At 34.1% G+C, this 14,592-nt stretch overlaps 1 protein-coding gene across 1 annotated transcript in view; it reads left to right on the plus strand.

Moving 5' to 3' along the window:
• The first annotated feature begins 3,067 nt into the window (after nt 1-3,067).
• LOC115883526 (cilia- and flagella-associated protein 206) overlaps nt 3,068-14,592 on the plus strand; it is a 42,151-nt gene continuing 30,626 nt past the window's right edge. The window contains exons 1-3 of the mRNA XM_030901896.1: nt 3,068-3,251; nt 3,771-3,865; nt 4,797-5,147. Of these exons, the coding sequence (XP_030757756.1) occupies nt 3,068-3,251; nt 3,771-3,865; nt 4,797-5,147 (630 nt within the window). The remainder of the gene's footprint in view (nt 3,252-3,770; nt 3,866-4,796; nt 5,148-14,592) is intronic.

Raw genomic sequence — 14,592 nt, forward strand, 5'->3', positions numbered from 1 at the left:
AAATAATGGCCAGCAATTTCCAAAGATATTCTCTTTAACTCTAATGGCGATTTGAAATCTCAAAGTCTAATCTATTAAAATTACTTTACAAACTAGTTTTCTAATGCTCTACATGTTCGAAAGTGTTACCACCCTCCATAATGCACAAATTTATTTTTCGTTCAATCTTGTTTTACAGATCTTTAAACATAATTATGTTCTTCTTGACTTTCAAAGATACATTTTTGCTTTTAGTCATCTTTAAATTTTATTCATTTCACTTTTGAAATGAAGTTAAGTAATGCCCCCCCTTGGCAACAGATTCTTGAAAGCCATTATACTGCTCACACCAGGCTTTCCGTCCATCTTCGGAGAGAAATAAATTTGATTGTTTATATTATATCTTATTTATATTATTTGATATTTGCAGTTAATTTTCCAATTAATGTTCCCACGTCATTGTTAAATTTGAAAGCTTATCAATATATTATAACGATGAATAGTTAAATATTAAAAAAACAATGTTTTTTTTTTTTTTTAATTTAAATAAATTTGTGTTCCAAAATATACAAAACAAAAAAAATATTAAGTGTTAAATTCATTGCACTTTCAGGAGACAGAGTTGGGCACCAAAACTTCAAAATATAAACCGTTTAAAAAATAAAAAAAAAATAAGTTAACCTGTATCGCGCACAGATTATTAGTAATTAGAAATCTAATTTTTAATCTTAATTCTAATCTAATAAGTTTCCGAGATACCAATACTGGTATCGAATTTCATAACACCCTGTATGGTTGAGGAATATGGAGACACCATGTGTACACAGGGTGAGTCTTAAATAAGTGCAGATATTTTAGAGGCAGATCTCGATAAAAGGAACATGTTTTCTCTTTACCGTTTTCCATATAGTATTGTTACGGATTCCGTGGGTCCACTAATTTAAACTCACGATAAAATACTTAACGAATTTATTTTCTCTCACTCTGTACACACAATTTATACTAATTTACAACACAATTTATGCAACTACTATTACTCTAACGGTACTGGCACATTCGCCAATTATGTAATTCACAATTTAAAACGCGGTATTATCAAACTTCAAACTGGTCCAACTGGCCAAGCGCGGGCTTTATATACTCTCTGGCGAGTGTTTCTGGAACGTTCTAAAGAATTCTGTAATATCTTTTACTTTCTGGCGAATGCGCCATTTTTATTGACACGTTGCGGTAAGGTAGGCAACCAGTAATACAGTTTAGCGCCACATACACCTTGACATTGCCCCCTTCTCAAATTTGATCGTCCCGATCAAGGTTTCCTGTCTGGTATCCCTAGGTCCATCGATCCAGATGAACTACTTTCATCTTACTTCTAGGGCTGCGTTGAACCGGTACACAACATCATTTATCCTCTTGATGACTGTATAAGGACCTTCCCATGCTGGAGTTAACTTTGGCGATCTTCCTTTCTTGCGCTGCGGGTTATATAACCATACCGTATCGTCCTGTTGAAATCCCGTAGAATTAGCTCTGAGGTCGTAACGAGCTTTCATCCGGTCACTGGCTAGCGCAATCTTCCTTCTAACGGCCTTATAAATGTCCAATAATCTTTCCTTCCTAGCGATTCTTTCAAACGACAGTCCAACGCTATCTTGTTCCATGTTTCCCCCAGATCGAGTACTTGGTCCTTGTCTGTGGCTGCGCAAGTCTTACAATGTTGACACCACTTCTTGACATCTTCGCAATAATCCACCCAGTAAAAACGATCTCTCAGCTTGCTCAGGGTCTTGTATTCTCCCAGATGTGCTCTAGTGTTACCACCGTGAATTTCTTCTAATACCTGGGTATTCTTCTGCCTTGGTACCAGTAACTCAGTTGTTACTGTCCTGCCATCCGCACTTTCGCACGTGCGCTTTAACAACCCATTCTCAATCACCAGTGAATCCTACTGAGCCCAGAGAGCTTTGAAAATCAGCCCTCTGTTCGCAATAACCTGCCACGATGGTCTCTCGCCGTTACCTTCCTTGAGCCGTAGTATTGCTCCGATGTCGGGATCTTCCATTTGATCTTTCCTCAATTGTATCGTCGTCCATTGTTCGTCAGTTCTCAGTTTAAAATTCCTTACTCTGATAGTGCTTTCGCGATGTTTCATTTTCTTGTCCAAGGTAGCTCGTCGTCGATCTGGCTCGTTGTCGATAATTTGTACCCGTCCTACACGGCACTCAAGGGTTTTCTCCATTTTCCTGAACACAGTCTTCTTCACACAATTTCTGCTGATCTTGCTTCCATATTTTCCGGACTTTTCTCTTTAAATACAGCAAATTCTGCATTTCCGATTTTCAGGATGTTACTATGGTGATCGAACGAAAAACCATGTTGACTGATCACATCCATACCCATGATAAAATCATCTTCAATATCTGCCACTAAAACGCTATGCCGAAACTTCAAATTCCCTAACTCCAGTTCCATGAAAGCCTCTCCCCGTACAACGGTCATTTCCCCCGTAACTGTACGTAAATACACTCTTCTTCTAAGAGACATCATCTTCAATCCTTGCACTGAGTTAGTCCGCACCAACGATACCATAGCGCCTGTATCCACAGTCATTCGAATTCTTCTACCATTGACCTTCCCGTTGATCACCAAACTATCAGCGGTTTTTCATAGACTCCTAATGGAAAACATCCTGGAGGCTCTGTTTTCCTCAGCCAATACTCGCCCATTAGTATTGATTTCCTGGTGCCTATGTTTTCTTGCTGGTAAACGGAATCGCATTTGGGCGCGGCAATCCCGTTTGATGTGGCCATTCCTGCCACATCTATAGCAACTTATGTCCTGGGATCTTCCGATGTGCCGATGTTCTCTTGCTGATGAACGGAATGGCATTTGGATGCGGCAATCCCGTTGGATATGGCCATTCCTGCCACATCTATAGCACCTAATGGATCTTCTCTGGTTCTCTGTCTAGGTGTTGTTGACTCTCTTGTTCACTAGTAACTCACGTAGTTTATTAAACATCTCCAAACGTATGTGAGAACTCTTTGGCTGTTCCTCAACCGTTATCGAGCCTATCTTCGGCTTAGGAATGGCGCTGAATACAGCTTCTATTTCCAGCGCCCTGACAAGTACTTCGCTGCTGGTCGAAAACCGCGATATTTGCAGCGCCCTCTTTAACTCGTGGTCCTTCAGTCCGCTGATAAAACACTGGGCGGCGAGTTCCTCCCTAAACCCTTCCGGTGCTTCTGGATATGCCAAGTGTAGCAGTCGACGTAAGTCTGTTTCGAATTCCAGACTCCCTCCAGACCTTTGCATGCGTGTCTTGATCTGGGCCTGGTAAAGTTGACGTCGATGTTCGTCGCCATATCTTCTGTCTAGTGCAGCAACCAAAGTTTCGTATTCCTGCTGTTGGGCTGCAGGTATAGTTTGCAGCAGTTCCAAGGCAGTGCCACGCAGCGCGATGACAAGGGCCGCTGCTTTCTCTTGATTAGTCCATCCGTTGGCACCAGCCGCTGCTTCAAACTGGCGGTGGTACATCGTCCAGGTGGTTTGTCAATCGTAGTTCGGGGCCTTGAGGTTCGCAGTTCCATGAACGCCAGGTGTCCTTACTCCTTGGTCTTCTGTAGGTCCATCTCTAATTTTTCCATTTTCTGCTGAAGGCGTTCCTCCAGATCTTCTACGGCTTCTTGGAAGTGGTTCTGCTGTTTTTGGCAACGCATTTCCAACATTGCTTGTTGCTTTTTTTCCATGTCCCCGAAGTTTTTCTAAAGTCGAATTTCTTGATTTTCTAGGATTTTCTGAAGCCGGTCCTGTTCTTGCTTTTCTCTCTGACGTCGCTCCTCCAAACGAATTTCCAAATTACCCAACATTTTCTCAAGCCGGTCCTGTTCTTCTTGTTTATCTTGTCGTTGAATTTTCAAATCTTCGAAAATGTTCTCAAGCCGGTCCTGTTTTTGTTGACGTCGTAATTTTTCCTCTTCCGTTTCTCTTTCTAATTTCTGCATAAAATCGCCCAATAATTTGCTTACTTCCTCCATTTTCTTCGCTTGCTCTCTCGTCCCAACCATAAAATTCTCCAATCCGGTGTAAAATCTTCAAAATCCACTTAAATCCCACTTCTAACACCAATTGTGACGGATTCCGTGGGTCCACTAATTAATACGCACGATAAAATACTTAACGAATTTATTTTCTCTCACTCTGTACACACAATTTATACTAATTTACAACACAATTTATGCGACTACTATTACTCTAACGGTACTGGCACCTTCGCCAATTAATTCACAATTTAAAACACGGTATTATCAAACTTCAAACTGGTCCAACTGCCAAGTGCGGGTTTTATATACTCTCTGGCGAGTGTTTCTGGAACGTTCTAAAGAATTCTGTAATATTCTTTTACTTTCTGGCGAATGCGCCATTTTTCTTGACACGTTGCGGTAAGGTAGGCAACCAGTAATACAGTCTAGCTCCACATATACCTTGACAGTATGATCAAAATAACCGAGTTATTTTGCTCTCAAAATTAAAGAAAACATTACTTAAATTTTGAGAAACACAGGATTTTTTTGGGTTTCTATTTTTTGTAAATTTAATCCAATACATACATGTCACCATATTATCAAGATATATTATGATCTTTTTATTAAAAATTAAAAAATCCAATTTTTTTAGAAAAATTCCAAATTTTCAATTTTTTATTAAAAAAACTCAGTCGTGTTTCTGGGTTCAAAATATACTACCCCTAAAAATATTTGCACTTATTTAAGATTCACTCTGTATAAAAAATAATTCTATTTATATTAAAATTTTAGACAAAAATTTTATTAATAAATCCAAACTGGGGAATAGACAATGACTTTTTTAATCAAAGGCAAAATGTTCAAATCTTTGTCCGATATGTTATTGATGAACTATTAGTAAATCCTCATCATCCCAACATGGTGACTTTGAAGATACAGTTCTACTTTTCGTGCAACTTGGATAATATGGAGTTTGTAGTCGAATTGGATAGATACAATCTACGAAAGAAATTGTCAACACTTAAAGATGATATTTGTTCCACGGGAAAGATGGCCGATAAGGAAGAAATTGATAAATTGTATAGAAAAATTGTGTTCTACATAATTCTCCTTTCGGGACTTGGAAATCCTATGAATATAAAGGTAAACAGGTACAACAGCGTTAAGTTCGTTAGTGCTGGTTTTAGACGTTATACAGGGTTGTTCACCGCATACGATACGGAGTATTGTAGCTAAACGATTAGATTTTTGCAAATTGTAAGTTTTGGGTTCGTTGAAGGACTATTAGAGCTACAATTGTATACCAAATAATTAAAAAATATTATAGATGTATTTTTTTAAATGGAACACACTGTATATAAATTAAATGGAACACACTGTACTATTTTCAGATTCTACGGTTGAAATAAAGGTAAATTTGATTTTATCATACTTAAACCTTACCGTTTTTGAAATATTTTCAATTTTATGAAATTGCAGCAATAATTTTAAGACTTTATTTCTCCAAGGGTATCATAGTTTTTAATACTAAATATTTACTGAAGTTTATTTATTGATCAGATATTGTATTGCAATAATAACCAAATTGCTACCTTATACAGAGTGTCTAAAAATTTATATTAAATAATTACTAGCTTTAAACGGCAATAACTTGTTTAATTTAAATAGAACACTCTGTATATTTTACGAGAATCAGATGCACAATTTAATTGTCTATCAAATTATATTATACCATTATTTACCTATATCTTCAAGTTTTCCTAGAAAATGCATTTTCTTATAGTTTAGATCACATTTATCACTATACCCATGGAATATTGACATTTTAGATTTTAGATATTTTTAAAGATGTAACAAATTTTCAAAGAGTACAGATACTAATATTGTCGATATAGTTCGCTTAATTCATTAAAAAATAAAAAAAAACATATTTTTTGTTAAGAGGACCAATTAATAATGATCCCAGTATTCAAACTAAATTAATTGACTGTTTACGTTGATTAATAATAATTGCCCCAAATACTAAAAAAGCTGAATTTTGTATGTGTATTAGACAGTGTGGTAAAAAGTAACACCTTATAAATTATATTATTTAAATTTTTGACGAATGCTTATTTGATTTCCGAGTCATCTCCGAGTTCAAATCAATTTCTGAGTCAAATCCACATTTACTTAAAATAATTTATTAAGTAAAACAATTAAGTACCAATGTAATTAACTAATTTTTGGGCGGAAATAATGGTGGTATATTTAATTGGTATACTCTTTTACACATATTTTAATAGTTTTCTTTTTGTAAACAAATGGGCTTGCAATATTATTATTTTTACCACCTGTACATTTTGTACATTTTTTTTAAAGTAACAGCTTTAAAAAATATAAAATGTCAATATTCCATGGGTATAGTGATAAATAAGGTCTAAATTATAAGAAAATGAATTTTCTACGAAAACTTGAAGAGATAGGTAAAAAATCGTTTCATACAATTTGATAGACAATTAAATTTTGCATCTGATTCACCTAAAATATACAAGGTGTTCCATTTAAATTAAACAAATTATTGCCGTTTAAAGCTTGTCGCCCACTTGTTCGGTACCACACGGACCGTAGCTGCTAAATTAATATTGAACATAGGTCACCTTTAAAAGCATGTTTTTCTTTTATTATAAATGGAATACCCACTATATTATTCCAATATTCAATGGAGAATTAATGTCTCTTCAAAATACTATTAAGGTTGCATATCCCTCAAACAAAGATTTTCCTAAATATTTTCATTTACATGATTTGATCTAGTAGATCTTTATTATTTGATAAAATCTAGGTGGCTGTGATATATCTGAAGTTACTTCAACATAGTTGTTTAATTAGTCCAACTTTAGCAACTAGTTATCATTTTGTGTCAGTTAAAATAAAAAAAATTCCCAGAAATTTGCCGAAAATGCAAAATTATCCTACATCAGAGAGAATGGGCTCTTTCACCATATTTTGGAATTAGCATACTTGAATAAAGCAATTAATTCTAGAATTTTCTGTTATCTCACTTTCGAAAAATTTGAAGTCGTTCTTAAGAAAATAAATAAAAACAAAAAAGCCCAGAATAAAAATCCGCACTTTATTTTTAATACGTCACACCTGGCATGTTGAAAAGCGGCAACACGGCTGCGGCCGGGCCACCATGCTGACCCACCACCGCCGCCACACAAGGCCATTCAACCTTTTCCAATATGGCGGAGATAGAAGTGCTTTATTTGAAGCGTATTTTAAAACCTATTTTATTTCCAAATAGACATTTTTCACACAAATGTCGGGTTAGATTACGTAATATTTCACTACTTTTTTAATATACAGGGAGTCTAAAGTTTTCCACATAAGTATGGAATTTTTGTATTATTACTTGTATGAAAAGATAAGTTAGTTACTTTTTATAAAAAGGTCTGCTTTCTCAGAAAATAGGTAGTGTTAAAATATTCAAACTTGAGGTAGAATATATAGGGTGTTCAAAATCATCGGAAAAGAGATAACCAGAAATATATGACAGAAAATAGCAATATAAACTAAATATTCAATTGCAAACACTTACCTACCATAGTTTAGAATTTACTGAACGTTTGATAAATATATATTATTATGGACAGTATAGGAAGTTACTTGTCTTAGTAAAAGCCTTGGTAAATGCTCTTGGAATTATAAACTACACTGGCTTGGGTCAAAAAATATGGCATATTTTTTCTATGTTTTGCAGCATTACACAAATGGGAATAAATTTAAACTATAATAGGTGAGGATAAATAAAAAATATAATATGTGTTTCAAGATTTTATATAGAAGAACAAACTAAATACCTTTTTGGGGATTCGTAAGTAAAACTTACGCTTAGCTTAGTTTTCTTTACTCTTTCTCTTTACATAGGGCATTGTCTCTGTGGTAAAGACGTCATTCCTTTTTTTTGCATAGTTCTTCAATAAAATATTGGATATTCTGAACAAGATGGATTTAATAATAAATTCTGACGTATGTGAGGGGCAATTGTGATCTAAAAAAAAGATTTACATCCAGGCCATTTATATTTTCAAATGTCAATGTTGTCAATATCTTTCTGTGATCTTTTTGATATAAAAAGCTTGATTCTTCTTCCAATATTTTACTTATAGTGAGGTAAATGTAAGCAGTAGCCATAACTACATCCTCGCTAGGGTAACAGAGGCTTTGGCCTTTGGCCTTTGGCCTTTTTGAGGCATATTTAATGCACTTCTTACCCGAGAACTACTAGTAGGAGTGAAATTATCTCTTTTAATAGCTGTCAACCATTTTTTACGAAGCTTGTCATTTTTGGGGAATATAAAAGCAGAAACCTTGGGACCCCCTCTATAATTCCCGTGACAATTTGAAACAGAGCATGTAAAAGGCATGCTACAATAAAATGTTAATACCTACCCTTTAATACCTATCTTTTGATTATTGTAAGTAACCATTATAAAGTACTATGCAGACTGGCGGCGAAGGCTTTTTACTCATTTAGGTGTAATATCTTGATAAATACTTCTAGTTCTTACCTTAAAATAATTAATAATAGAGGAGTACGACAAGCACAAAAGTTTGAAGTTCCCTTTGTGGAATGTCTGGTTTTGGATTTTTTACACTGTTATTTTATCACAATTTTCTGATCACACCATGCACTGAACACTAAGAACTAAACAAACGTGTTGCAGAAGCACAACAAACTAGAGATAATTAATTATTTCTGGTATGCAATCGGAACGAGAAACCACTACCGGCTTTTTCAGGTTAAAGGTAAACAATTTAATAATGCGCTGCCTTTGCCGCCATATTTGCCTTGCCCATATCATGTTGATTGGCCTTGAGTTGAGGTGGTGCTGGTCAAATCAAATCGCAATGTTGCCAGTTGTTGGCTGGCGCACGAGCACGGTTCTGCAATGTGATTGGGCGTATTTCTCATACGTCATCAATTGGCACTTTAAAATTATTTCAAATTAAAGCAATTTTGAGGGCCTATAAAAAAATTATTCAATGTCATGGAACTATTTTTTTTGGATAAATATACTGAAAATAGTCTTCTATTTCATATTTTGTCCTTGAATTGGGTATTTTATTTTTGTGAAAGAGCCTATTGATATGATTCCATTAGTTTGGTTTTATTAGTGCTCCTGATTCTATGTAGTCTGTTTTTTTATGGGGATATGTTAAAGACAGTGTTTACAAAACTCGACCAACTATTGTCGACAATATGAGAGAAATTATTGTAACTGCTTTTCGAGGTAGAACTCCTTTTGGAAAAGAATCATTTTATGCAGTTAACAGAAAAAAAAATTGCATTTGGAGAATTTGATTTCATCTAGCTAATTTTTGTCACAATTATAGGTTTAGATCTAGTTTTAATTCTGTAATAATTAAAATATGTTTTAAACGTGTTTTTTTTTATTACCGTTGAGTATTTTACTCTACAATCTTTAATTTTTGTTAAATTAACAAAAAGTATATCACAGCCACCTACTAGATCTTTTCAAATAATAAAGATCTACTGACGCAAAATCATAAAAATTAAAATATCTAGGAAAATCTTTGTCTGAGGGGTAGGCCCTTAAAAATATTTTGAAGATATATAAATTTCCCATTGAACACCGGAAAAATATAATGGGTGTTCCATTTAAAATAAAGGAGTAATTTGCTTTTAAAAGTGACTAATGCTCCATATTAATTTTGTCTCACCCTGTATAACATTTCGGGTAAAATTTTAGTTTGGTTTAACATACAATGGTTATTGTAACTAAATATCAGGCTATAGAAGGTCAATTAAATTTACGTAGCTGTTATCGAAATTTAAAATTTACTCTTCATTTTCACAAAATGTCAAATAAGTCAAATTCCTTAAATTTTAGGTATATGCTTCTTTAATAAAAATCACCTTTATTTTTTTTCTAGAATCCGAAAATCAATTAATATATAGGGTGTTCCATTAGAAAAAACACAACTTTGATATGTAACTTTTTTTGGGGACACCGTGTATAATTCTATATATTTTTATAAAATGCTTTCAGTTAACCTACATATGCTGCCAAAATTTCATTTCGATATAAACTACCGTTCTCCTTGGAGCTTCCGCGGCGTATGAGAGGCGCCACCCTGTATATTTTTTTCGTTTTTTTCTTCGCTTGTGTTCATTTGTGTTAACGTTAATTTCTTCATGACTGATTACTTAAAAATTTTATATTACTTTCGTTTAAAACTCAATTTTATCGGTTTTAATTTTGAAAACCATCCTTTGCTTGATTGACGAACTGCACAAGCATTCAATAAAACATTACTAGTACCGACAAAACCGTGAAATCCTGGGTACTTAGAAGCATGATACCGAAATTCCCGGTTCCGAAAAACAGCTCCGGTTCTAGAAATTATATTTAATACACCCAATTAGGGTTCAAAACCGGGTTTTAAAAGTACCGGAAATTTTCCGGAATGTATGGGAGTACTGGAAGTCCCGGATCTTTTTGATTTGGTTTGGTTTGTTGTTGCGGTCCGTTCTTGCTTTTTAGCCGACCATACCAACAGGTATGATAGGCTATTAAGATTGGCAAAAAAAAAGTTTTTTTAATTTCACTCAAAATGAGTTATTTGGGTCATAAATGACCTAAATACAAAATATTTTCATGGTGTCTGTCTGTCTGTCTGTCCGTCTGTAACACGATTACTCAAAAACCGCTACACCGATTTTAACCAAATTTGGCACAAAAATACTGTGGCATCTGAAAATCTGGCCATTAGTTTTTGATTTGGTGGGGGGTTGGTAAGGGGGTAAGGGAGGGGTTTAAAAAAGTAAAAAAAACGTAACTCCAAAATTACAGTAGCTAGCGAAACGCGGTTTTCAATTTAAGATTAGGAATAATATTTGCAACAAAGTTTGTAATAATATCAAAATCAGTCAGTCACAGTTTTTGAGATAAAAAAAATACCAAGAATGGGCGGCTATACGTGCCTCCCGGCGCCAATTTTTTTTTCTCTTTTGAAGTTCCTATAATGTTTATTAGCAATTATTGAAGTTTAAATACAGGGTGATTCCTCTAAGTCGGTCATGCTTTCGGGGAATGATAGAGGACGTCGAAATATTAATTTTGATATAGCACACTATGGGTCGGAAATGCCTCTTACGCAAGATACAGGGTGTTAAAATTAAAGATATTCTTTAATAGTTATAACAGTTGAAGGTATCGTTATAAAATTTTATTATAGGAGTCTACCTAACAGAGACACTTTAAATGTAAAAAGAAGAGGTTTTAGTTTCAACCAGTGGCGTAGATGTGATACGCATCGGGTAATTTTTACAAATAAAATAGTACGCCACTGATAAAAAATAAAATTTTTAGAGTTTTTTTATTTACTCGGTTTATTTCTAAGCAAAAATATCTCTTGCAACTTTCTCCTATCTAACACCATTTTGTCACAATTTAAAAATAAATACATTTTTTAATGAGAATCTTAAATACAGCGAATTCTTATAACTAGAGGGCAGAAAATACATGTGCATCGTCAGCTCCCTTCATCACTTACATGTGAATTTAAATAGGCCCTTAAGTAAATTTTTAAAAAAATTATAAATTTAAACTAGAAATTTTTTATTGTTAACTAGTTGAAGCCTGGCGCATCCGCCACATCAGGAAAGAAAAACTTTTTATTAAAAAAAAAACAACTTTCTAGAGCAAGTCATTACTTCAGTAGAGACGACGCAGATAAACATTAGCATTTTATATATGTAGATAATAAAATTCTTAGTTTTAAGGTAGTTATAATAATTCGCATATTTAAGGTTCGCTTTAAAAAAATTATTTATTTTTAAATTGTGACAAAATGGTGTTAGATAGGAGAAAGTTGCAAGAGACATTTTTTCTTGGAAATAGACCAAGTAAATAAAAAACTTCGAAATTTTTATTTTTACCAGTGGCGTACTATTTTTTTTTTGAAAAAATTGGGGTGTCACATCTACGCTACTGGTTGAAACTAAAACCTCTACTTTTTACATTTAAAGTGTCTCCGCTAGGTAGATGCCTATAATAAAATGTTATTACTATACCTTCAACTGTTAAAAAACTATTAAAGAATATCTTTAATTTTTCAAAAATTTTAACTCCCCGTATCTTGCGTAAGTGTGCGAACACAGTGCAAGCAGGTTTGCCGCTTACAGGTAGTCAGCGCCAATCTGGGCACCTATTCTTGACATCGTTCGCAACTTTGCGTATACGCATCACGTGTATTGTTATAAACAGGGTATCCCAGAAATAAGTGCAAGTATTTTAAAGGGTCGTAGATCTCGATAAAAGAAACATATTTTCTCTTTATCATTTTTCAAATAAGTCCAAAATAACGGAGTTATTTTACTTTGAAAATTTCCAAAAAACAAATGATTTTTTGCTAAAATTTTGAGAACCTTCTTCTTCATGTGCCTTCTCCTCATCGGAGGTTGGCGACAATCAATTGGAATTTCTCCCTGTCTTGAGCCAAACGGATAATTGCACTGGCCTCTCCTATATTAAATCACTGGCGCAAATTCCGCAACCAGGAAAACCGTTTACGCCCGATGCCTCGTTTCTCATTCAATCTTTCCCTCAACGATCAGCTGTAGGAAACTATATTTGTTATTTCGAAAAATATGACCAAAATATGCTGCTTTCCGTCGTTTTATTGTAGTCAATAGTTCTTGGTCCTTACACATTCTTTCCAATACTTCGAGATTTGTTTGAGAACCACTGGATCTTTTCTGGATTTTCTTTCTTGTAAATTTAATCTACTACCTATGTTGCCATATTATCAAGAAATTATTTTTTTTGAATAAAAACTAAAAAAAATGCAAAAAAATTCCAAAAATATTTTCAAAAGTTCCGAATTTTCAAAAAAAAATTATTTAGAAAAAAACCTCATAGGCGTGTTTCTGGGGTTGGACTATACTACAAGTTAAAATACTTGCACGTATTTCTGGGACATCCTCTATATGGGTACATAGTAGCGCCGCGCCGCCTCGCGCTTATAACCTTGAAAAATTAAAGCGTGTTATCAAATCGGCTAGTTCACAGTGAAAACAGGTAGGCGCCTTCAATCAGCGTTCATCGGCGTTCTCGCTTTTACCGGAACGAAAATTTATTTATTTCTGCTTTTGCACGTGCCGACGGCGCACAGGGTGTATTAAGAACTAAAAGTTGGCCAAAATTATGTTTTATGATTTTTTTGCTAGTAATATTAATTATTAGAGGAGAGGGTGCTAATATGGAACCCCATTTTGTTGTTTTTCCTACAGAATATTTTTTCCTCAACTCTGAAACCCTTTCCACCGATCAAATAGGGCCATTCTGTGCAAAACCAAGCAATTGGATGAGGATGCTAGAACAAGAAAGTAATTTGTATATTGTAGACGATATTGGAGCCAGGATGGGTGTTATAGGGTAACGATTATTTCCTTTAAGAATCTATTTAAATCAATGTTTTTTTTGGCATTGGCAAATATTCGCAAGATTTTTGTACATATTCCAAAGCGGATATTCCAATGGAGACTTTAAGCATTGAACGGATACTAATTTCCATGCGGAATATTGCCGAATAGTCTTACACCTTATAAAAATGCCTCTGATTTTTTAAATATATAAAGATATAGAATAATGAAACGTTTCAAAATGAAAATATGGCATAAAACAGGACTTGCCAGCTGGCTCTGTATCCATCATGACAGTTATTATAAACAATTTGCAAAAAAAGCACTACAAACAATTCCACTATTTTATAATCTTAGAAATATTCAGAATACACTCAAGATAATTCATACTTATAATTGAAATATATTATTTATTTGATAGTCAACTTCCGACTTAAAAAAAAGCTAATAAACGTGCTTACATTTAGTATTAGGGAGTTTTCGTTGCTTAGAAATTGCCATTCCGGTTAACGCTAATTGACAACTTTGACATTTCAATTTCGATTATCGTATATCGTAACCGCTAACTGCCGATATTTTACGGACGTTAGCCAAAGCCGTTAACGTAGTGGTACGCATGCGCACTAGCGCAGTAGAACACAAAATTGAAAAATACAGATCTAACCTAACCTCATTCTATTTTGTTTATGTTTTGATCGTTAGTATCACAGAGTATTTTCTGTGGTTTTGATTAGTTAATGTAAAAATGGGTTCAGTGCTAAAAAACTTTAAAAGAAATAGAGTTCGGTTTACAGAAGAAGACGATAAGATTTTACTGACTGAAATATTGGCTAACAATCCTTATGAACATACTTCCAAATAGAATGTGGTGGTTTCCAATTTTTCAGAAGCTACTGGAAAAGAGGTTTCAGTTAGAGGAGTAAGGGAACATATTCAATATATTATAAAAAAATTTGAGGAAAAGGAGAGGGAAAATATGTATCGGTAAGTTACTGTTGCATATTTATTTTATTCATCTATTTGCTAACAATTACTGAGACTGAGAATGGGTTAATTGTTAATATTTATTTGTTTGGGTGAGTCTCTTTAGTTTTGTCAAAAAATATCTATATATTAGTTGGTTTTGTTCAGACATGCTTGAAGTTCTATTTA

Source organism: Sitophilus oryzae, unplaced genomic scaffold (assembly GCF_002938485.1).
Source record: "Sitophilus oryzae breed Bouriz unplaced genomic scaffold, Soryzae_2.0 scaffold_1931_pilon_pilon, whole genome shotgun sequence".
Classification (NCBI taxonomy): Eukaryota; Metazoa; Arthropoda; class Insecta; order Coleoptera; family Curculionidae; genus Sitophilus; species Sitophilus oryzae.